Source organism: Hyposmocoma kahamanoa, unplaced genomic scaffold (assembly GCF_003589595.1).
Source record: "Hyposmocoma kahamanoa isolate Upper Pololo Valley unplaced genomic scaffold, ASM358959v1 67, whole genome shotgun sequence".
Lineage (NCBI taxonomy): Eukaryota > Metazoa > Arthropoda > Insecta > Lepidoptera > Cosmopterigidae > Hyposmocoma > Hyposmocoma kahamanoa.
Genome location: NW_020653855.1, coordinates 5,270,681 through 5,294,582, shown reverse-complemented (window position 1 = coordinate 5,294,582; position 23,902 = coordinate 5,270,681). Strand labels below are relative to the sequence as shown.

The 23,902-nt window shown below is 36.4% G+C and overlaps 2 protein-coding genes across 2 annotated transcripts in view; both read right to left on the bottom strand.

The window, feature by feature from the left end:
- The window catches only part of LOC113232148, a 30,137-nt gene extending 28,218 nt beyond the window's left edge, over positions 1–1,919 (bottom strand). Inside the window, exon 1 of the mRNA XM_026466786.1 lies at positions 1,881–1,919. Within this exon, the coding sequence (XP_026322571.1) occupies positions 1,881–1,919 (39 nt within the window). The remainder of the gene's footprint in view (positions 1–1,880) is intronic.
- Positions 1,920–3,823: 1,904 nt separating this feature from the next.
- Positions 3,824–23,902, bottom strand: LOC113232225 (sorting nexin-32). Its single transcript, XM_026466879.1, has 11 exons — positions 23,773–23,902; positions 21,644–21,775; positions 20,541–20,711; positions 17,727–17,848; positions 15,856–16,024; positions 13,990–14,149; positions 13,111–13,226; positions 11,835–11,944; positions 11,331–11,403; positions 6,959–7,068; positions 3,824–6,052 (listed from the first exon to the last, which is right to left on the bottom strand). The coding sequence occupies exons 1-11, from the start codon at positions 23,776–23,778 to the stop codon at positions 5,959–5,961; spliced, it is 1,263 nt and encodes a 420-aa protein (XP_026322664.1). The 5' UTR covers positions 23,779–23,902; the 3' UTR covers positions 3,824–5,958.

Genomic DNA, 23,902 nt, shown 5'->3' with positions numbered 1-23,902 from the left:
GAGACATATTCATACATGTCATAGTAAATCATGTTACAACTTAACATAGACTAAAATAAAATTAGGATGTGGGATAGAACAAAACATAAATCAACAAATGTGTTTTGAAGTGTACATAGGAATAAACCGTTTCCCTTTACGCTTGATTTCGAGTGCAATGGGAATACTACCAAGCGAGCGCCGAGTGAGACAGCAACAATAACAATGATTTCACATTTACGTTTTATCTTATGTTAATTATTTTTTACTTGAACTATCATCGAAATGTTTTACGTACTAAAAAAGATAAGTTTATGATTTAGTAACTAATTATCATTCAATAAGAATTGAAGTTTTTGGCGTAGTTAAAAATGTGAAATCAAATTATTTACAATGATTGATTTTTTTACTTATTTACAGTTTATTTACACTTACGTGGTCCGGAGCAACTGTTCACAATGTCCACCGTTTTCCACAATGCATAGTCTAGCACGGCATAGTAAATTTTGTTTTAAATTGTACAACACAAACACATTTTGTCTAACAGTATAAAATGCTGAGATAATCCTCTTACGCAACACTTCGACACTGTTCACCTCCTCCGCGTAAACTCCGATTTGGGAACATTTCAATAGCTCGCCTCACACTATCACCACTTATTGCGTAAAGTCGCACCATCTCAGTCAATTCGACGTTAGAGTAAATATCCACTTTGCGGCGATCGGGCGAGCGGCAGTACAAATAATTTACGTAAATATTTTATTTATTTAAATAGTTTTCGTTAGATCAAGGTCGCGCGTGCACTGAGCAATTTCGCATATGCGCTCGCGCCCCCACCCCCGAACTGTGCTTTGTTTTTCGCCGCCGTGCCACCACCCGCCGCTGCGTCGGAGCAATAATAGTGATGTGCATAGATTTCGATAACTAATGTTGTGTGTGTCAAGTAGTAAAAAAATATTTTTTTGTGAAGTTTAAGTTCATTAGTTTATTATATCTTTGGGTTCAAAATCAGGAATATAACGCACTCTATAAGTATGCCCCACTTTCAAATATACAGCCTGTATAACATGTTTCAAATAAGATTTTAACATGTTATTCAAATGAATATTATTGGAAAAAGTGGTGAGATATCAAGCTGAAATCTTCAAATATGAATGCGTAAGGTATTCCATTAATTGAATGATTGTTTAAGAATTTTAACCAAACCGGTTGGTTTCCCGTGCATGAAAAATGTATTGACATTTGCTATATCTACCTTAAGTAATAAAATTAGTTATCTAACGTTTCGTCAATATCGATATAATTGTGAGTTTAAAAAATACAGTAGTTACTGATACAGGCTGTTGGTATTTTAAACAATTAAATGTTTACTAATTATAATTTAGAAGAGTAAAATATTTGTTGAATTACTCAAGAAGGTTACTTTTATATTATTCACCTAATGTTTGTGGGAGATGGTTCACTTTGAGAATCTAACATTCTTAGACATTCCTTACACCTATCAAGAGGTAAAAACAAAAAAAAACAACATCATATAGTCTAAATAATATTTTATTTTTAATGTGACTCGAACCATGCTTGCATCAACTTGCAAAGCAATCCTTATGCCGCTAGGCCGCGACGTCGTTACTGTAGTTGGTTGAAATTTGTATTCTGTATTTAAGTAAGAACTTTACTTTCTACAATGTTATTCACTAATGAGACGACCACGTAGTCATACCAAAATAAATTTTACAGCTCACAGGTTAAAGATTAAGTTTGTTCGACAATTTTCCCCACATTTTTGTGCTCGAAACCAAAAGGCCGACAAAGTCGGCTTGGGGTTCAGGTATCATGTGTATATGACTGTACGTCTAGGCGCCACTGCAGCGTTCCTATAAGCGTCTAATAAGAATGCTTACTTGAATCAGCCAAATGCTTATGGGTTTGGATATCATCATATTCAACCTATTATACGTCCCTCTGCTGGACACGGATCTCCTTTATAGGGTAACCTATCACAAACTCGATTTTTTTTTCTGAAATAACTTTTGTTCGAATTTTTATTACGTCGAAAACCGAATTATAACGAAACTATTGTTCTTTCAGGATATGTTGGATGTTAACGTTATTTGTGGAAAATGTCATTTCGGGCTAGTGATAGGTAACCTCCCTAAAGAGAGGGTATATAAGCATAGTATAAGAGAAGTAGAGCAACTCCCGCTTGTTTAGCGTATCAATTTTTTTTATTATTAATGGCTTTATCAATACACTTAGCTCGTAGCGTAGGGTTGTCAAATTATTATTAATATGTACTATTATAGTTGTACTTGCAGGATGATTAGTTTTATAATTAAGGTGTTGATCACAGCATTCTATAATTAAATGCAGTCGTTACGTATTTATATTTTTATGCCCAGATCAAGGATTGGTGAAATTCAGCATTTCATTTCTACTTTGACTGGTCAAAAACAAAATTGATTCATTTGGCACGCAATACAATGAAAAACAAAATACTAATTAACAAATTGAACAAATAATTTGTCCATGACTCAGTTACAGAGAGCTCTGATATTGCTCTCGTCTATATGGTTAACACTATTATAAAATATTATCAAATGCTAAAGTTGATGTTTGATAAAAGTGGCATTATGCAAAGTTGGCATTTTGAAAAACCGACATTTTGAGAAATTCACGTATTGAGAAGCTGTCATTTTGAGTAATCGGCATTTTGAAAATTTTGCATACGAACACGTTGGCGTTATAGAGAAGTAATTTGGTATTATCCGCTAAATCACGCATCCGTATATAACAACTATAGCATGTTAAAGGTTTAGGAACAGGAATTCAGAGAGAAAGAATAAACTAAATCAAAGTTTTTATATACTTTTATTCATAATATTTATCTTTAATCATACTTTCTTACAATATAAACATTAAGTAATAACATTTTGCTTATAGTATAGCATCATGGATTTTTTAATATCTATTCAATTTAAATAGAAACAATAAAAGCTATAGCGATTATAAATTATAAACATGTTTTTTTTGCGTAACCAAAACTAGTGCATTTAAATTTTAACAAAAAAAATCACAATTTTTTTCAAATATTTTTTTCTCAGTCCTATTACGTGGTACTACCAGTACTGGGCTTGTCATAACCAACTTTAACTTTTGAGATATTGGCACCATAAGTTTTTTTTTCTTTGAAAAATATCAATTACGCTGATTTCGCTTAACAATAAAACTGAAATTATTTTAAATATAAAAAACCGCTTATAGGGGGTTGTATCTCGATTCGCTGATGCCACATATTGTTAATAACTCAATTTCACTAAAATGTCAAATACGTTAGTCATGATAAGGAGGACAGAGTAGTACCATAGCCAAAAAAAATTCGATTGATCGTATCAGTAAGACAGCGGACTAAACAAATTATTTTTCAACGGTGTTGTGAGCATTACATGGTTATCTTTAACAAAATTTTTACAAGCCACGTCTTATGAGTGGATATATCGTAAGTGATTTCTATGTAATTTTTCAAAGGGAATGTAGACGTGTGGTGTAAAATACATGTCGTAATTGCCAAGCTTACAGGGGAGCGCTTTAAAGTTTTGAATTCATTGAAATGAGCACGTACTCTAGCATTTCTCAGTTTTATTAGGAAAAGCTCGTTACTCACTGAGGGTCGTATTCTAGAAATCTACTCAATGCTCAAGTCAGGACTTGAGTATGATTCAAAGCACTAGAAATCATACTCAAGTCCTTGCCATTAAGGTAGTATTTCCAGTGCTTGAAATCATACTCAAGTCTGCTCAAATCCTGACTTGAGCATTGAGTAGAGTTCTGGAATACGACCCATAGAGTATTATAAAATCCTAGATAATGATTAGATGAACAACAAACAATATATATTGTGAAATGCTAAAGTCACGTGTTATGCTCATTCCAGTGAATTAAAAACTTTAAAACTTTTCCCTGTAAACTTGGCAATTTCGACATACGATACTTTACGTAGGAGGGGTCGGTTTGTAGTTAACGTTGTATAGTAAGATTGTTTACTCGCTGCAGGCTTGGCCATAAATCATCAGAGGGGGACTGCGATATTGCGCTCTCTCTCCCATTTGCTTAATGTTGAGCGTGCGCGACGCGTGTGCATGTTCGTTGTCGATAAAAACTAAGGAGAAAAACTAACGGCGTGCGGTCAGTCCGGTACTCTGTGTGTTATTTACCATCTGTTTAAATATTACAAACTTTATTATTTTAATATCATTGTTATCAATAATATGTTAACATTTTTAACGAAAATTAAAGATTTCGTAAAATTAGGAAATATAATTTCATACGCTTTCGTGACTTTACTGGTTTCAATTTACAATTTATCAAATATCCTCCGATGTGCGCCGGAGTCTGATTGAATAGTGGAACGGAATCAAATCTGAGCGATCGGTTGCATGTCGGCGGATCCCTTGCAACGAACGTTTGCGATATTGTAAGGGATCAGTGTGCGCTGGCGGGTATAAAATCCCCTTCTATACTTTCCCCTACCGTCTGTCGGTTAGCGCTAAGGGGACGCAGTTTATACATTATATATTATTTTATCATATCATTATTTGACTTTGGTCCACTATAGAAAATAAACTATATCTATATATAATAATAAAAAAACAAAATCCTAATACGCACCTTAATATTTCGAGAAAAAAATTATATACCATCCCTCAGTTCACTATCGTATCTGACATTTTAGTCGTAACTAATAGGAATGTAAATTAAATGGTGTAACTCATTAAAATATTCACTGTCAGAAAAGTTCCACGGCTCTACGACAACATAGTTACTTATAAGTGAAGAGACAGATTTTTTATATGGGACGTAGAAAATTATTTCTGAAATATTTTTTTCTGGAACGATCTACTAACATTTTTTTTTAATCATCTTACAATGCCATCAAGTTATGGAATATTAAACAAAAGGAAATAAGCTTTCCCGGTAAAAAAATTAAAACAAATTAACAAGTTACTACGGCCACCATCGGACAACTTGTATCATAGAAAAATTGATGGCTATGTAGGTGAAATTTCGATAACATTTTAACCTACATGAAAAACTTACTTGTTCGAAAGAAATCTCATTTTATTTATTTCATAGATTGCGGTATTCATACTATGCATCCCTGTTATTTTTAACTATTACGCACTTAAATGCAGGTATGGTCGTCATTAACACTTTCAGCGCCGGCTAATAGCGTACTTCCGTGTGAAAATACAATAAAACAGAAAATAAACTCGACGTTAGTCACCTTCTGTGATCCTATTAACTATCTCTGTCATACAATCTGTTGAACCCTCGAAAACCGAATATTTAAGTTTGTCGTCCCAAACGCCAGGGAAGATCTCAACGCGGCCACAGATAACTTATTAATCAACGCCAGAAACATAAAATATTCAAACAAATTAAAATTTGTAAAATCTCCGATACAAAACAGTGTACTCTGAAAACAACTCGTCAAACATCAATTTAATGACACGTTAATACTACTGTAAGTAGATGAAGAGTTAGGTAATCTGAAGACTAGATACAGTATCAGATCAAGGTTTTAAAGCAAAATTTCAAGCTGATTGGACAAGCGGAAATAAATTAAATACTCATTTTCGAGCTGAGATCGTATCCACTAACTGGAAAAAGAGCTGATGATCTTTAAACAGTTGAACATATGTTCATCAAACATAGCTAGAAAATCCCAATTAAATTAGCCTTCAAATTAAAAAAAAAGACAAGAAAAACCGCTTTGAGATCCGTCCATCCGTTTGGGAGCTAAGATGCCACAGACAGACACACGGATATACAGGCAAAGGTTTCAAACTTATAACTCCCATCTTTTGGCGTCGAGGGTTAAAAAGAAGATTTTTTACAATACCAAGAATCGTCATGACAAGAAATCTGTCACCTTATCCCGGATGTCTTGGCACTGAAAAGGTTAATGGTACCTGCAACAGTTTATTGGCACTCCTTGAGGACTTGCAGAGACTTCTTGAAGAGTTCTTCCTGAGCGCGAGCGTGCTTGATCTCCAGTTCTGCCAAGTCGATTAAGCTAAAAAATGAGGGAACGTATACAATAACTTATTTTCCTATAATTACCATAGGTAAGAAAAAGATGTTCCAAATCTATAGATACATGTATAGATATAGCTACAAGGAGTGACATAGAATTGCTAAAACCACCGAATTTCAATTCATTACTTTTTAATTCCGGATTTCCAGAAATGGTTTTACTGCATCGTAGGACAAAGCTACTCACTTAGTTGTTTTGTCCGACGATGTTGGACGACGATGTTGTAAGTCAAAGTTGGATTTTAAAGTAATTCATGTCAAAAAATGCAGTAGTTATACAGCTGCATCAGCATTATTAGCATCTTCGTCATTACCAATCATTTTACTAGTAATAGAGCTCCTTGTGAAAGACTTCGTGCAGGTAAGTACTGCCACCATTCTTATTTCTTTCGCCAAGCAGGTTTACTGTAATGAAAAGTCAGTTATCTACTGCATTTTTTACATGGCACTACTAGAATTACTTTAAAATCCAATTTTGGCTTCCTAGATGTATAGTTATGTCCTACGATGTATTAAAACGATTTCCTGCCATCCAGAATTCGAAAATAGTAATGAATTAAAATTTGGTGGTTTTAACAACTCTATATCACTTTCTTGTAGCTACGTTTTCTTAAATATTTTCTTATAAGTATTCATGAATAATTAAATTAAATATTGACGATTAATAAATAGTGATTAGTGCGTTGATTGAGTGAATTTAATTATTAATTTGGAATAAATTATTGAAATACCCCATCCTCTTACATATATAGATAATTCAGGTTTTTTTTTTCAATTGCGACAGCATTAACTCCCCAAAATTGCTTCACAGCCCTAGAACTTTTCAGCGCCCGCTGGAGGGCGGTAGGGACCACTTTAGGAAACTATGTATAGAACAATCTCGTACCTCTTGCTAAAGGCGGCAACACGCCTGTTGCGGAAATCGATAAGCTCTTCCCTTGCTCGCGCCGACAGCTCCTCGAAGCGACGACACGCGTCCGCCTGCGCCTGCTCCGCCTTGTCAACAACATCGCGTTTATTACAGTTTGACAGTAAAAGGCCTCGTAGTTATTTCCACTTTTCATATAAAAACTATACTTTTTGCCTAATGACATTTGGCGGGCTGACAGAATTAACGTGTGGTATCTTAAAACTTAGAAAAAATGTATGACGAAAATTATGGAAATAAATTAATCTATAAGAAATAGTATTCTCACAGATGGCGCTACGGCAAAAAGATCGTTAAAAAGTAAACACAAAGAACTGCAAGAAACTCTTAAAACAATTCGTGAGATAAACCTTGCAATTATTTTTGTGAAATTACTCCACTATCGAGTTCTTAGGTTTTCGCGATTGTTACACATAGGAAATGAAACTATTTTTCCGGATTTAAATCGCGTATATTTGTAATAAATACTCCATTAGTTTGTTATAATGATTTAATTTAATACAAAACCAAACACTAAGAAAAGTTCCTTCCATCCGGTTGGATTCGAACCAACATTTTCAGCACACCGTGTTCGACGGTCTTTCAACTGAGCAAAGGAACCAGCAGACCTCACGAATTTTTCTTTATGCTTGTTGCAGATCTTTTTTTTTTTTGTTTCAAGAACCAACAGTCATACAGGATGAAAGAAAATTATCATTACGAGATTTCGTGTTATTTAAAAGCAACAAGTGTTATAAAGCGTGCATTACCTCTTGTACTTCCAATGGCTGAGAGTGAGCACAGAAAAAAACGAGTGTTCAACATTCAAACATCAAGTTGTCCATCAATTTATAACAAACATAGATTGGCAAGTTTACATTTAGACTCTGGCGAATGGCGGATATTATCGAAAACAATGGGGCAGTCCCGCGAGCGCATTTTACAAAATAGAATTAAAATAAAGGGAAATAATAAAGGTTCCGAAAAACAAGTAAAATTGCAGGTTTAGGTTGCGTTAAAATGAGTTACTGGAAAATAAACAAGCAATGTATTATATATATAATATTGTTATTATATATTAATTTAGCAATCAATCAATAGCTTGTTCAAATAATAATTCTAAAAAAAAAAACTGTACTTCCGAGAAATGTACTAAACTTCCGAAAGAAATACTAACTTACAAAAAAAAAACATAATATTATTCTATAATAACATGTTTTCTATAATACAGTTTACAACGCTAAACAAACGTTTCCACAAAATTATTATTGTTACACACTGGATTCCATGGTGGTTTCAAAGAAAACAAATGTATTTTACATAGGTCAAATTTTGGTTGCGCCCCCTATTCAGCAGGTTAGTATATGAAAAAGCAAGGCGAGCCGAGCGAGTGATGCGAGTGTGCCGGGGCAGCGGCCGGCGAGTGCCAGAAGCGAATTTGTTGCGTTTCCGGACATATTTTCAGGTCAAATTATACCATAATCAATATAATTTACGATGAAAATGGCTAATAATAGTTTTTGGTAAGTTACTACTGCCACTAGTTGGTAGAGTAGTATTACGTCAGCAAGACTTTTCGGAACTTTCAGTATTTCGTTCGGATATTTCGTATTTTTCAAAGTCAACGATCATTTATTCCATAGGTAAAATAAATTTACACTTCAAAACGTCACATTTACATTACATTAAACTACTGCTCGTTCACTACGCTGACTTCTCTGAGAAGAACGAGCAAGAAACTCTAGTGATTGCTCGTTTCAAATAAACTTAAATGCTATGGAATACTCTTTGAATCAAATTTGCGTGGATTCTGGAGCCGTGTCATCTTTCCATACATCTTTATTTAATACGTAGTCTTCAATTTTGTAATATGACTTTTCGATCAAAATATTTTTAATGTAGTTTTTAAACTTAGGAAATGATAAACTTAATATATGCTCCGGAATCTTATTGTAAAAACGTATACAGTTTCCCATAAAAGAGTCGTTTACCTTGGTTAAACGAAATCGTGGTACCCTGAGTTTGGACTTAGCTCTAAGGTTAACATTATGGATATCTTTTATTTGCACAAAAGATTTCGTAGCTTTCATATTTTGAACAAGCTCATTTTTAATTTACTTTTCGGAGCTTTTACTATTACCTTAAAATAAATAGTTAGCCTATATACAATCCCACTGGTGAGCACAAGCCTCTCAAATTGAAAGGGCTTTAGTTCCCACGCGGGGTCAAAGCGGATCTGGGAACTTCGCATACACCATTGAATTGCTTTGCAGATGTGTGCAGCTTTCCTCACGATGCTTTACTTCACCGAATAGCTCATGGTAAATTTCAAACTAAATTTTGCATATAAATTCCGAAAAACTCAAGAAGTGCAAGCCCGGATTCGAACCCACGATCCTCTGCAAGAGAGACGGTAGATCAACCCATTTGGCTACCACGGCTATTTTCATAGAACGTTCAATCCCATAAAAAATTAAATAAAAAATTAACTTGGCTTCCTTTGACATACAAAAGCAGTCTTTTTTTTATGCAAAAAATAAGTGCGCATTTGACCTCCATTTTACCTGATGGAAAGTGATGATGCGGCTGACGATGTAGCATGCACACCTAAATAATGTCTATTCACTCTCGCCTTGAAAAAGTCCAAGTTATAGCGTTCGGGGGACAAGTCCGCAGACAGGGAATTCCACACCCTAGTGCAATTCCTGGGAATATCCACAACATAGGGGTGGAACCCTAGGCCACGTCTAGTCCCCCGATGATGGAAAGGGGAAGGCGGAATCAAATCATGCAATTACATCACACACTCTCCATGATATATCCTGTAGAATACCGATATACCATAAATAATTTAAGAAAATATCATAATAAAAAACATACTTTCTCTAGTTTGAGATCAGGCAAAATGGGTTTGGCACATGTATACACATGTATTACTTTCATACGAACGTAATACACAACAAACAAATACATGAAAAATAAAGCTAATGCTATCTCGCTCACACACCTGCTCTCGCATTACGATCGATAGAGATAGTAACAATATTACCAGAGAATTAATAATTATTTTTAATGATTCTACAGAAAACCAACAACCATTTCTGAGTCCAAATGTAATCTGTCAATTTTAACAAATCAAAACAAAGTGAAGGATACAAGCAAACAGCGGTGAAAATTCTTTTTAACCGAATTCAAAAAAAGGAGGAGTTCTCAATTCGACTGCAGTATGTTACGCGATAACTCGGATAAAACGGCATTTGTGAACCGATTTTGATGATTCTTTTTTGGTTGGAAAGAGGGTACCTCATTATTAGACTAAATCCATCGAGTATATAACCAGAAATAGAGACGAAATAAGGGCCATATATTCCTGGTAACACATTAGCGATACAGCTCTTATAAATATCAAATCCCGTTTGCACTGAAATATATACTTATACATTACTCTGTATATTTCAAAAAAATTATGTATTTATTGTAATAAAGATAATATCTCTAACAATGCCGTGCTGTTCTATTCGATGGTGTGGGAAAAACAGCAGCAAAACATCTAATTACATAACAAACGGAATCACATTTCATCGGTAATTAAATATTAAATATGTAATTTTGCAATTTTCGTCCATTATAGCAAAGCTCAAATTAACTGGACGATTTGGAGTGAAAAAGTTGACGACACCCGTCAATTGTTTCGAACTCGGGCTAGCCAATTGGAGCGCAGTTGTCACAGTAATGATATGGCAGAATAGTTTTCAAACAAATTAAATGACATTTCGTCTCTATTTCTGGTTATATACTCGATGACTAAATCTAATTACGAAGAAAATATTCCACCTCTAAGGGTGGCAAACTAGGGAATGAATCCGGTTTCGCGCACTTTCCGGTAACCGATTTCAATAAAACTTGGCGAATAGATGTGATTCCACGAACTTTTGAGTTCGGTTTGTTTACTACTCTGTACGGAGATTATTTCTGAAAATTTCAAAGTCATGAATTTTCCTCAAAAATTAATAAAAATCTGTTTGTCGGTTAAAATTTAAAAGTGAATTAGAACGTGACGTTTTACGCTTGTATCCTTCAAATATTGAACCTCAATAGACATTTGACGTCAGTAGATAAACTGTAAAGCGGGAAACACACCCAGGTCGGGCGCGGGTCGGGACGGGACCGCTGCGGGTCTAATTCCGTGTATTTATATGGCCCTCGCTCCATGTGTTGTCGGAATCAGACCAGTCGCGGTCCCGACCCGACCCGCGCCCGACCTGACCCGATCCGCGCCCGACCCGACTCGCGCCAGACCCGCACACACTCTCTTGTGTTTCACGCTTAACTAACACCAAGATTTACTTACGGCATGAACGTCCTTGTTTTTGGCACGTGCCTTCTCGAGATTCCTATTGGCAGCTTCATATGCTGAGAGGCATCTGGAATGAACAACGTCAAGGTTTTAAAACCGGTTACAAAACTAACAGGGGTTTCAATTCGCTGAAATATCATATATAAATAAGTAATTTGTTGTGTTTTTTTTAATAATATCTAGTCACGGGACGAACAAGTCGTTCGGCTGGTGGAAAGGGACTCGCCTGTCCATGACAGTTGCAATGCCACTCAAGAGTTTCAAATAGCAAAGATCTTAGGAGCACTGTCCCCGTCACCCTTAGACATACGTTGACAAATCCCATGTGCCTGTAATTTTACCTGCACTCCTACCCTTCCAGATCGGAACGCAGTATCACTGGCATTACTGCTTGGCGGCAGAAATAGGTAAGGTACTTCCCTGTACAAATTCTTTCACAAGGTGCTCTGCTGCTACTATGATGTAAAGGTATAATTGAGTATGAATTTATAGTCTTACCTCAGTCTTCGCACAAGTACACACTTGGCAGCGTGCGCGTCTCTCATGTAGTACCGCAGCGTGTCGGCCAGCTTCAGGTCCTGGTCGGACGCCATGCGACCCTCGATCTTCTGCAACAATTCAGACGAGTATGATCACGCAGTTTGTCATTGAAATATCGCCGCTTTTCAATAATGGAGAACTAATTTTTTTTTTAATAGCAGAGAAATGTTAACTAAATTGTCATTGAAAAAAAAATTCAATGTTTACTTTTTGAAAGCATGTAAATTTAGCAATTTCTACACTGGTTCTGTTAAATGTACTCGTGCTAGGTATACTTCTTATAGTAGTATAGTGATTGTGAGTGTAAGTAACCTCGCCAACAAACTGCTTTCGCACTTTGGTGAGAAATTGTATTATGTTCTCTTGTATGCCTTGTTTGTAAAAAAAATAAATAAAATTAAAATAATTATATGTCACTTTTTACCAGCAGTAGAAGACCTTACCTTGCCTATTTAACCGCCAAGCAGTAACGTGAGCATTATTGCGTTCAGGTCTTGAAGGGTGCTGGTGAAATTACAGGAACATGGGACTTGTGAACTTATGTCTCAGTGACGGGCGCAGTGGCAGTGCCCATTAGACATTTGCGATTAAAAACTCTGAGTGGCACTGCAACTGTTATGGACAGGCTTGTCGTTTACCACCAGGCGCACGAATTGTTTATCCCGTCACTTTATATCATAAACAAAAATGTTTTTCTTAAGAAAAACCGACAACAAACGTTTGTTTGTGTTGTTTGTATTCGCGCGAAACCGGATTCTAGATTATACAGTATTTGTTTTAAATGGGACAGTATGGGGAAATTCGAAACCATAATAATAACCCATACACTCAACACACATAGCCCCACACTAGGGAAACCTTGTGTCGCGGGTGCTATGGACACATTCATAGACAACCACAAATTACGCCCAAACTCACGACAGAAATAAATGTAGACCATACAAATATTTCTCCCGGCCCGGGAATCGAACCTGGGATCTCTGCGTGGCAGTCCGGCATGGTAACCGTTCAAGACGGCGGCAGTTAAACCATAGAAGATACAAGAAAATTGTCTTAGGAACCATTAAGTATTTTTTTCTGAAAACAATTTTGGCATAGTCAATTTTTTGGTCAAGTGTGAGCTGTATAATTCTATGGTTTCGGATTTCCCCACACTGTCTCATTAAAAAAACATTGTATAAGTAGCAATAGATTAGGTAGCGCCATCTAGTAGCGGTATTACTTAACTACTTACTCTGCACTTGTCGAACGTCTCCGAAGCCTTGGTGAGGAACCGCTCAGTGGTGGGCTGCTCTCGCGTCGCCAGTTGAGTGAAGCAGGACGAGAGTTTGATATGAGCGTCGGCCACTTCTGCAATATACATTTCATTCAGTACAGATAATTTTGAAGCCTATAACTAATACAAAAACCAAATCCTGTAAAAACGGTCACTATTTATTTATAATAAATAGTTCGATAAGCACGCTTGAAAAAATTGGTCCCCTATATAAAGTAAATGTTCTCCTAGTTATAAAAGTAATTAACACAGGACTCCGTCTTCACAATTCAAAGGTCACTCTACTAATAACCTCGCTAGTGTCTCCAAATGTGAATAAAGCAAAAAAATGCGGTCTCTTATATAAAGTAAACATTCTCCTAGTAATTAAAGTAAATTGTTTTACATCGGAATCTAATACCTTCAACGTTATAATTAATGGTCACCCTATTATCGTCGTTTCAGCTTCTAGATATATGTAATCATTAATGTAAAATATCTGTTTTGCTTGAATTCACTTAAGCTGAATAAACGTTTCTTTCTTTCTTTATTTCTTTATTAATGTAATAACCTAGCTACTGCCTCCAAATGTGAATAGTACTCTTGCAAAAAAGCTGTCTCCTACATAAGCTTTCTCCTAGTAATAAAAGTAATAATAACATGGGATTCTAATGTTTTCACAGTTACGATTAAAAGTATCTCTATTAATATAATAATCTAGCAACTGCTTGTGAAAGCGAATAGTATTCTTGCAAATAAATGGTCTCTTATATATAAAAAAACGGACTCCTAGATAAAAAAACGGTCTCCTAGTCACGAAGAAGTATTTTCTATACATGAAACCGTAATGTATCTTACCTTTATGTTTTGAAGTCATCCTATCGACTCTGGCTACAGCCTCCTTCAAGTGCGAGTAGTACTCTTGCAAAAAAGCGGTCTCCTGTTCGAAGAAGTCGTTAACATCACGCACTGTCGCACCGAGATAGATCTCATCCGTCGTCGTTGTCATTGAACGCATCTGATGATAACAAAAAAAAATTTGGGAGAAAACGAAAAATAGAGGGAGACCCTGTTGTGTACTCATCTTCTTGGCTCAGTGGTTTATAGTCCCCAATTTTGTGACATTATGCCCTTTTTCTTCCAGATTCCTACAAATTTTGATTATAGCAATAAATATTAGACAACATCACATATCCACTGAGAACTGGCAACCAGTACTATCTCAATTTTGACAACAGTACAGGATGAAGAAAAAATAATTTATATAGCATCTGGTTTATTAAATAAAAATACGTAGTGTACATACATACATGCGTAATAAAAATACCTAAAAACGACGTATTTTTTATTTAATAAACCAGATGCTATATAAATGACGCAAACTATTTTTTTCTTCATCCTGTTAAGTTGGCAAAATTGAGATACGAGTACCGATTGCCAATTCACAGTCTATATATGTTGCTCTGATCCCAAAGTAAACCACTTGTATTATTTACCAAGGCGGGAATCGAATCCGGGATCTCGGAGATGGCGACATCATGAAAACCGGTGTACCACACTCAACCACGGAGATCGCCCTTTCATTCCCATTGTTTGAACTAATACAAATGCGAAAGTAAAACGTTGTGACAATACGTAGCATTCATATGTGTTCTTGCTTTAGGCAAGATTGTTGCCTCAAGTTTCATTAACTTGGTAATTTCCTCCGTTTTGTACAACTTTCGAGTTTTTGCAAAGAAAAGAGTACAGATATGTGTCTGCTAGCGATGATCAAAATAATAAAGTTTACAAAATACTTTCCTTGTAGTAAAAAAATACTTAAATAAAAAAAGCATCGATTACTTTGGTGAATGACATTGCTATTATGTTTACCTCAGGCGTGAACAATATGTAATAAACATTTACATACGGAATTGATTCATGATAATTTTAGGGCTTAATAATCTCGAAGTAATACGGCGATTCATCTCTTTAGAGGTGGAATATTTTCTTGAAATTTGAATTGGAGCACTACTGAGGTACTCAGTACCCAACAAAAAAAGAATTATCGATGTTGTTGTTGTTGTTGTGATGTTAATATAGTAATGTTATGTTAAAAATATAACTCGTTTTTTGCAAACAAACTTACTTATCTTAAAACCTTTAGTGGTTTACTCTTGCGTGTCGCTATCAATACAACTTGCAAGCTTTTTTTAACATAAAAGTCTATGTGCTTAAACATTTTCTAAACGATTTTGTTAGCTTCAAACTAACAAACGTTTTGAAAAAGTGTTTAAAAAAGCACGCTTTTTAAAAAAAGCATAACGTTTAAACGTTTAAAAAAATAAGGAGTTTTTTCCATCTCTATACGGGATACTTACCTTACCTTACCTTGCTTCCATTTCCCGAACTGTGGGGTAATGGGAGCGAATGGCATGTTTTAGTTTTTTCTTTTTAACCAAATATTATATTTTAGTTACAATTTTTTTCTGTAATTATCAAGTAACCAAATATGCAAAGCGTAATTAATTAAATTATGAGTTTTATTATCAATTTTTCTTAGTAGACTCCCATTCCCCCTCGCTCCCCTGTATGTTCATTATGGCTTTTCGAAACTCGAGGTGGCGATTTTGTACAGACGTACGCGTGCGTGTGTAACTCGTTGCCGACACACACACGTACATGGTAGGCGTTACTCCTCCTTTTTTTAAAGTCGGTTAAATAGGAGTTTATAAGACAACTCACCAGTCCCCCAATAAGGTCCATCTTGCCTCTAGGCTTAGCGCACAGGTCCTGTTCGTACTCAAGGAAGACGCGCAGATGCGGATCGCCGCGGAACACAGGGTGCGCAGCCAGTCTTTGAAGGAAAACTTCGTGCATTGCCACCGTTTTCTTGAAAGTTGCCAGATATTCGCTGTGGAGAATAACATTTTAATTATATTTCGTCTCAATCTATTTTCAACAAAATGTAAACAAACAAGTCACTGACCCGACCATAGACGGTTTAGTGATAGCCAATTGTAATGCCAACTACAAATCGATTAATTAATTGAATGAATCGATTTGTTTCATTGAGTCATACTAGCGGGTTTCCCCACATAACCTATATAAGCATTATCGAAATTTCCGAAATATTAATTTTAAGCCCTCCAAAATCCTTATTATCTCAAATCCTTACACTTAGATACTCGTTCGATTGCAATTGAAATATTCGATTTACTAATCGATTACAAAACCTTAAATTGAATGAACTGAAAGTTTTTTTTCGTACAGCACTATACAACCATGGACAAGTCATAGATGTATAGATGAAAAATAACTTCACTTTTGGACTACCATTCTTCAAATACAACTTTACGGTGCTATTCAAATAAATATTGTTGAAAAAAGTTATGAGATATCAATTCGAAATCTTCGAAATATACGTGATAGTGTTTCTTATTCGATTTATTGAGTGATTGCCTTAGAATTTTAATTAAACAGGTTTGTTTACTTTTTATTGAAAATCGATTGGAACGGACTTAAATTTTGTTTTTGCTATGTTTTTTTCAATACAACCGCAGACAGTGCTATTAAGATGATAACATACTACCATAGCATAGATAAGACAAGTATTGTAACTTTTGTCTATTCGCCGTGTCCATAATATTTAACTGCCTCTGTGGCTGAACGGTTACCATGCCGGACTACCACGCAGAGGACCCAGGTTCGATTCCCGGGCCGGGAGAAATAGTTGTATGGCCTACAATTATTTCTCTCGTGAGTTTGGGTGTAATTTGTGGTTGTCTATGTGTGTGTCCATGGCACCCGCGACACAGGGTTTCCCTAGTGCGGGGCTATGTTGAGTGTGTGCGTTATTTATTTATTTAATACCTACACGTAGTAGTGGCAGCAGTAGAGCTATTTACAAAGTAGCAATAGAGGTCCTTGTGAAAGAGTTCGTCCACGGAAGTACTGCCACCTTACCTGTTTCTATGACGGTCCTGGTGAAATTACAGGCACATGGAACTTTTAAACTCATGTCTAACATTGTAGTGGCAGTGCCTTTCGGATCTTTGCGACTTAAAGCTCTGAGTGACACTGCAACTGTTGTGAATGGGTGTGTCGCTTACCACCATGCGTATGACTGCGTCCCGTCACATGGTATCTTAAAAAAATCGCTCCGAGCATAGGGTTGTCACATCTATTATTTTTAGTAAATATAATTTGAAAAAAATAAGGTATTCGTCAATATATACATTATTATAATTTAGACGATGCGGGAGTGAGAGGGAAGAAGTGTGCAAGCGAGACGGATAATTTGAAGAAAAAAAAGAGAAGACGCGCCGGTGGCGTTGCGTCGATTTTTTCCGCCCGGGGCCAACCTTAAATTTGCTATATATAGGCTCGGCTCGATTGTGTTTTAATGATCGCTTCATGTCGACACCTTTGTGTTGTTCAGGATTCCTCAATCAGTGGAATTAATCTTCTAATTTTAGCAAAAAAAAATAAAATGTCACTATCGAAGGCTCGCCGCCATTGCTGTGCTTTTACAGACCAATTTTGTTACATAACCCTTTTTTTAATTATCCCACATCTCCTTTTTAACTATACGAAGCAACCAAATTTAAACTCACTCTTCTAACTCCTCCTTCATCTTGAGGAACTCCTCCCGTGTAAGAGAGCCTTCTCCTTCGCCCAGACGTTGTAGTTTCTCGCGGGACGCGTCGAAGTCAGGACGCGGCGGCGCGGGCGGAATCTACAAGCAATTTTATTTTAGATACGAAAAAATCATTGCCAATATGCAGCAGTCGCGAAAACAGAAAAACTCGACATAAACAATTACAACACCACAGATAAGGTAATACTATATTACTATTATTATTATCTATTTTAGACTCTCGCCTCTTCCAAAGATTAAATTTGAATTCTTAAATGGAAGATTCAGTATTCCCCGGCAACGGCACAGATGGCCGGGTTCAGGGACTTACGTTCAAGAACCGGCGAACAATGCCGTATCGAGCAGGACCGCCTTCTGCATTTGTGCTGGAAGCGACATGTTACAGAAATACAACCACCTCAAGCTGTTAGCAAGACTGACTGGAATTAACCCATTTGCGGATAAAACAATTGGGATTATTTCAGTGGAGGCCACATCCCACATGTCGGTGATCTCGTGCGCCAGGTCGAGATATTTCCGGCGTTTCTCGGTTTCCGCTTTCACGAGACCCTCGTCATGCGGGATAACAAGAAATACTCTCGACTGCGATCGATCCCAATGGTTTTGGCGCGGTCATATTCGAGTATTGGCTCCGGTGAATACTTGTAATATGGCATCCTTGGTAGCACGAGTCCGTGCTTCAGAGCGGGCTTTTGTTCTAATATTTTGGCTGCCTGGATGTGTCTATTATTATTATTATTATATTATTCATTTTTTACTATTTTTATGTAGGCAGCAAACAAGCATACGGCCCGCCTGATGGAAAGCGGTCACCGTCGACTTTGAACGCCTGCAACACCAGAGGCGTCACGAGCGCGTTGCCGACCCTTTAGGACCCTTCTCAAACCCCTTTTGAACAACTCCATGCTATATTCCTGCGGGAAAACCCCGACATGAAGTTCATTGCACAACCTAATTGTATATGGGAAAAATCTCCTCTGAAACCGTACAGTACGAGATCGACTCCCTGCCGGTGGGGAGAGGTGAGATGACAAAAATGTTGCTGTTGGAATCGTGTCAAACAGTTCTTCAGAACATTGGCCATTGTACAAGCGATAGAACAGGGATAGGGAGGCAAAGTCTCTCCTCCAAGACAGTCGTTCAATATCGTATGTAAGCACAGGATCGTCAACAATTTTCATAGTATGTCTATGAACCGGTATTCCGGTCTTGTGACTTATAAGTAGCAGTCTCTGGGTCTAGGTCAGTCATTCAGGCCTATGCATCCCTTGGAGTTTTCGAGTCAGTAATTTTAATATTTTAAAGTAAAAGTGAATGCCAAAACGTTTCTAATTTTGATAATAAATCCAAAGAAACGCCATCTATATACAACGTATTGCAAACTTTCAAATCAAAAAGTTCATTACTTCAAAAAAGTTAACTTACGTACGTACTTAAAAGTACTTCATACATATTTACTGTTTCCACCAATTTTGCAGACGTGAGTTTCACAATTTTCCGAATTTATCAGTATCCTGCAGTAACTACGACTTGTTTGCCTACTGCCAACGTTTGGAAAACCTCCACATTGACTTCACCGAACGATACCAGGATATTTTGAACTCGAAAATAACAGAGTGGGTGTTGGATCCGTTTTCAAATGTCAACACAGCAATATCACCTCAGCTGGAAGAACTTATAGAATTGACAACGAACGAGGAAATAAAAATCAAGTTCAAAAATGGCTACCAAGAATTTGGGTACAAAAACCGATCCCGCAATTGTACCCTGGATTGTGGTCAATCGTTAACGATTCTTGATAGCATTCCCATCGTCATATTTGTGTGAACGTGGTTTTAGTGCTGTGACAACGCTGCTTACTAAAAAGAGAAATCGTTTGCATGTTACCGAACGTGGTGACTTGCGGCTGTTCTTGAGTAAATTGGAATCTGATACCAACAAACTTATTAAAGAGTATCAGTTCATCCTTCACATTAGAGTTTATATTAGAATCGATTTTGTTTGTTTTATTTTGAATAAAAGATACTCTGTCTGAATACTATAAAGTTGCGTTTCAATAATCATTCTCATTGGCAGGTGGCCCGTAAGACTTAACTTGAGACCTGAGCGCTCAGGTCTCAAGTTAATTCTTGCGGGTTATAGTAAGAATGAATTTAGTTTAGAATGAATGTTTAATCTCCGCTAATATAGCTCACAATAATTAATTTAATTTGAAGTTATAGTGGTTTTTAAGTAGGTGAAAAAATGGGGTCGCTAAAAAAGAATTTATTCTCAAAGTGGGCAGTAGACAAAATAACTTTGGGAACCCCTGCTGTAGATAGTCACCTTTTTTGTTCCAACAAGTATATGTTCATAGGATTCTTAGCTTTTATGTGACTAGTAATAATAAAACTTTATTAGATCCAAATAAGTTTAATTTTTTTTACCAAAAGTTTTTTATTATTGTCTATTTTCGTTTCATAATTTAGAACCAATCAAAATTATGTTAATAACGCACACACTCAACTCTCTTATCTTAGTACTAATGTAAGATAATGTTTTCAAATGTGTACGTGTGGCGACACCGGTTTTGATTACAAATGTTGCTTGATGCCATTTCCATTCTTTTCTTTCTTCCGTCATATAAACTAAATAATAATTTAATTCATCAACCAGTTTCATTAACTCAGTAATATCCAAATACAAACAAACAATAAAATTGTTATCTCATTCACACACACACACACACACACACACACATTGATAATCCATGGCAATACTTAATACTTACAATATATCCCGCATATTCTTCATTCTCCTCGTACCGATCGTGCAGCCACACAAACTCCTCATGTTGCCTGACAACGAGGAATTCAGACTTTTGGAACTCTGGCAGTGTTGTTTTTGTGTGCACTGTGAATTTTACTTTCTCTTTCTCGCTTAAAGCGTCAGATATGTCCACCTGCAAAGTTATAGTGACATAAAAGTTATTACCATGGTAGCCTAATAGTTTGAGAAGCCGAGGTTCTCAAGCAGAGGTTCAGAGAGGTCAAAAAAGGTTCACAACTCTCGGGAAACGAGTGAAGTGCCCAACCCAGCGTAGCGGGCTATGGCCTAAGCCATAGTGTCCCATAGTAGTCCCTACTGCCCCCCAGCAGGCGCTGAAGAGTCCTGGGATGGGAAGAGGCCTCGGAAGCAATTGATGGGGCGTTGCTGCTGTCCAGAGCGTGATACTTTAATCTATATGAACTACACTACAAATATTCAATTTTTTTTCCTTGTAATTTTTTGTAACTATGTTGTAATAAAAGTAAAACATTCCTAAAGCCTCCACTCCAAAGAGTTTAGGCCGTAATCTGCCACACTGGCCCTAGTTGGGAACCTTCCCCGAAATGCAAGTTTTAGGGTTAGTCAGAGGTATTGCTACTAAACATTTAGGAATGTACAAAACTTAGAAATTAAATTTATCATTTATCTATCCAAACAAATCACATTAACATGGGGAATAAAAATAAACTAGCTGTTCTTGACATTCATGTTCACAAAGTCACAAATCAATTCTATAATAAAATTCCATTTGATATTCAAAATGTGGTTAAAGGTTCTTCCATGCAGCCTCTGCTTACTTGGATCACAAAAATCCGCAGTGGTGACCCATTTAGCTCTTGCAGGTTTTCTCAATGTAAGATGAATAAATATTGGAATGATAAATGTATTCAAATCTATATGTACAAAGAGCAACCCATAGAGTTTCTTGCTCACTCTTCTCAGGAGAATCTGCCTTTTGAATGAGCAGTAGAGTTCAATCAAAATGATGAATTCAAGCGTAATTTGCTTACCTATGAAATTAAATATTATTTGAGTTTGCATCCAGTACGGACTGAATATGCTTACCAGCAAGCTGTTATCAGCCAAAGAAACATTTTCACTGATCTTTTTCTTGTCCGGTTTAGCATCACCTGTTGGAGACTGTACGGGCGGAGACTGAGTTGACAGAGGGTCATGGTTTGTGTCTTCCACGCAGTCCTGGAATTAAAAATGAAATATTTATGATGAAAATTAGTCTTTTACAGCCATATAATGGTCACATTCTATGAAATATAATGTCCTTCGATTTGTAACACAATTTGAATAGCAGATGAGCTGGTAAAAGATGGTACTAGTGAGGCCTTTATTGATCCTGAACCCATTATAGGGGTAGCATACAACTTGGCAAAGCTCACTCTACTGAACCAGAGCACACATGTCTCACAAGTCATCTGGCTATGGACCAAGGGTCTTGAGCATTCAAAAGTCCTGATAGCTGCCTACAGTCATAGTAGAGCAACTAACCATGTAGGGATTCGCATAATAATGAAATGGGCATTGAGATGACCAGTGTTGTGCAACACTAGAGCACTCTTAGGTTGTGTAAATATGTGCATCCATAGAGTGTACTGATGCAGTGCAGGTTGTATGTGTATACAAGCCACATTGCAACATTTAATATGGAGTTACCATACTTGTTCTTACTATACTATGCTACAGTGCTAAACAATGTAGAGAAGTTCTATCACTAGACAGAAATAGCATCAAAATGACGACTAGAGTCTTAACAGGGTGTTGTGGCTTGAACAAGCATGTGTCAAATATTGGGAAGATGAGAGTGTAGATTTGGCCATAAAATATATGAAAGTGCTCTGCATCTCCTTACTTAATGCTATCCCTTGCTGGGCGCACGAGGTGCCATATTGGGAAGGCACAGGACAGAATCTAAGGATATAAAAACTGTTGAAGCCAGGAAAATCCTTCAGTTTTTTAATGCAGTTTGAAGCCAGGAGGCTTCAAACTGTAATTAGTGGTGATCACGATAGATCAACTAATGGTCATAGTGATGAGGGGCTGCACAGGACCTCATAGACACCAACAAGCAGATTCTAAAGTTTTGACTAGGTTAGGTAATGTTCGGGACTCTGACTATCGACCCTAAAGGTCATAATAAATACTAGATATTTTAAAAACCATCATCACATTCGATGTTTTAGTCTAGGCTCTCTTGTTGCACTATAGCAGATGCTGTCTCCACAACTTATACCACACATACATATTAAAACATAATGAGGTCTAAATTACACCTTGTAGATTTGTTAAAAGTAAGATATACTGTTCTAGTATTCTTTTTTTTTTTAATAAGGCCTGTACATTTGGGTGTTAATGTAGTCCTAGTGATGTCAGTCCCTGTGGATTATTTTACTCTATCTTGTTGCCTCATAGTGAGAGGCATGACCTAACCTATGAGTATACACAATTTTAGCTCTTTTCATGAACAGGTCACCCCGCACGACAATTAACTCCCAACCTGCCATATATGCAACAAGACTCAATAGTGTGGACTAGTGTTGGTTGTTGTGATTCATTATTTTGTCTACATGGCACAAAGATGTCCCAGAAATGTTATCTCATGATAGGGTTAGTTTCTTTATTTGCTTCTCTGCAGATGAACTTCAGAACTCTATAGTTTAATCTAATAGAAATCATAAGGGAGTATGGAAGTGGAAATATAAACAGAAATAGGAATTCTAAATAAAGATGTAGCGAAAAAAGACAGAGATTCGAGTCTAAATTCTTACTATAGCCATATTTTATTATCTACTGTTAAAATACAGGCCTTCTTTGGTCGATAATAGGCGGATCGTTAATTTCAAGAGCTGAAAACCTCTATTAACACAGCATTATACTAATTACTCAAGCAATACCAAAAAAAACCCATCCTTGAAGTTTTAATTCGAATTTTCACGACTCCACGTCACTATCAAATCTGTTCAAAAACACGGTTAACACTCGATAAACTTTCAATATAAAGATACAACAACCTTTGTTTTCATATCATGATTCATTCATGATAAACACCGCGTAAAGTATTAACGGAAACACGAAATATACGAGGTAAATTTAATTACAACTCCAATGGTAACGCCCCCCGGTTATTTTATAAAAATACAAGTAAGAGTGTAGTGAAATTAGTTCCAAAACACATAACTTACCATCATTTTGGATTTCCAACCTTCGTTACCCTTCCAAATGCAAGAAATATGAAGATATTTACTAAAAAGCAATTTAAAAAACAATCTTGTATACGTGAATCGCCAGAACTTTTGACAGCTGACTGATTGT

Bases quoted from the DNA above. Each gene is read 5' to 3' on its own strand.
- LOC113232225 (XM_026466879.1), bottom strand. The intron at 17,849-20,540 runs GTAAGTATTAAG...AATTGCTTGTAG, and splicing joins AAGAATATGCGGGATATATT to ATTCCGCCCGCGCCGCCGCG. The intron at 11,945-13,110 runs GTAAGTAGTTAA...GAATTGTTGCAG, and splicing joins AGACGTTCGACAAGTGCAGA to AAGATCGAGGGTCGCATGGC.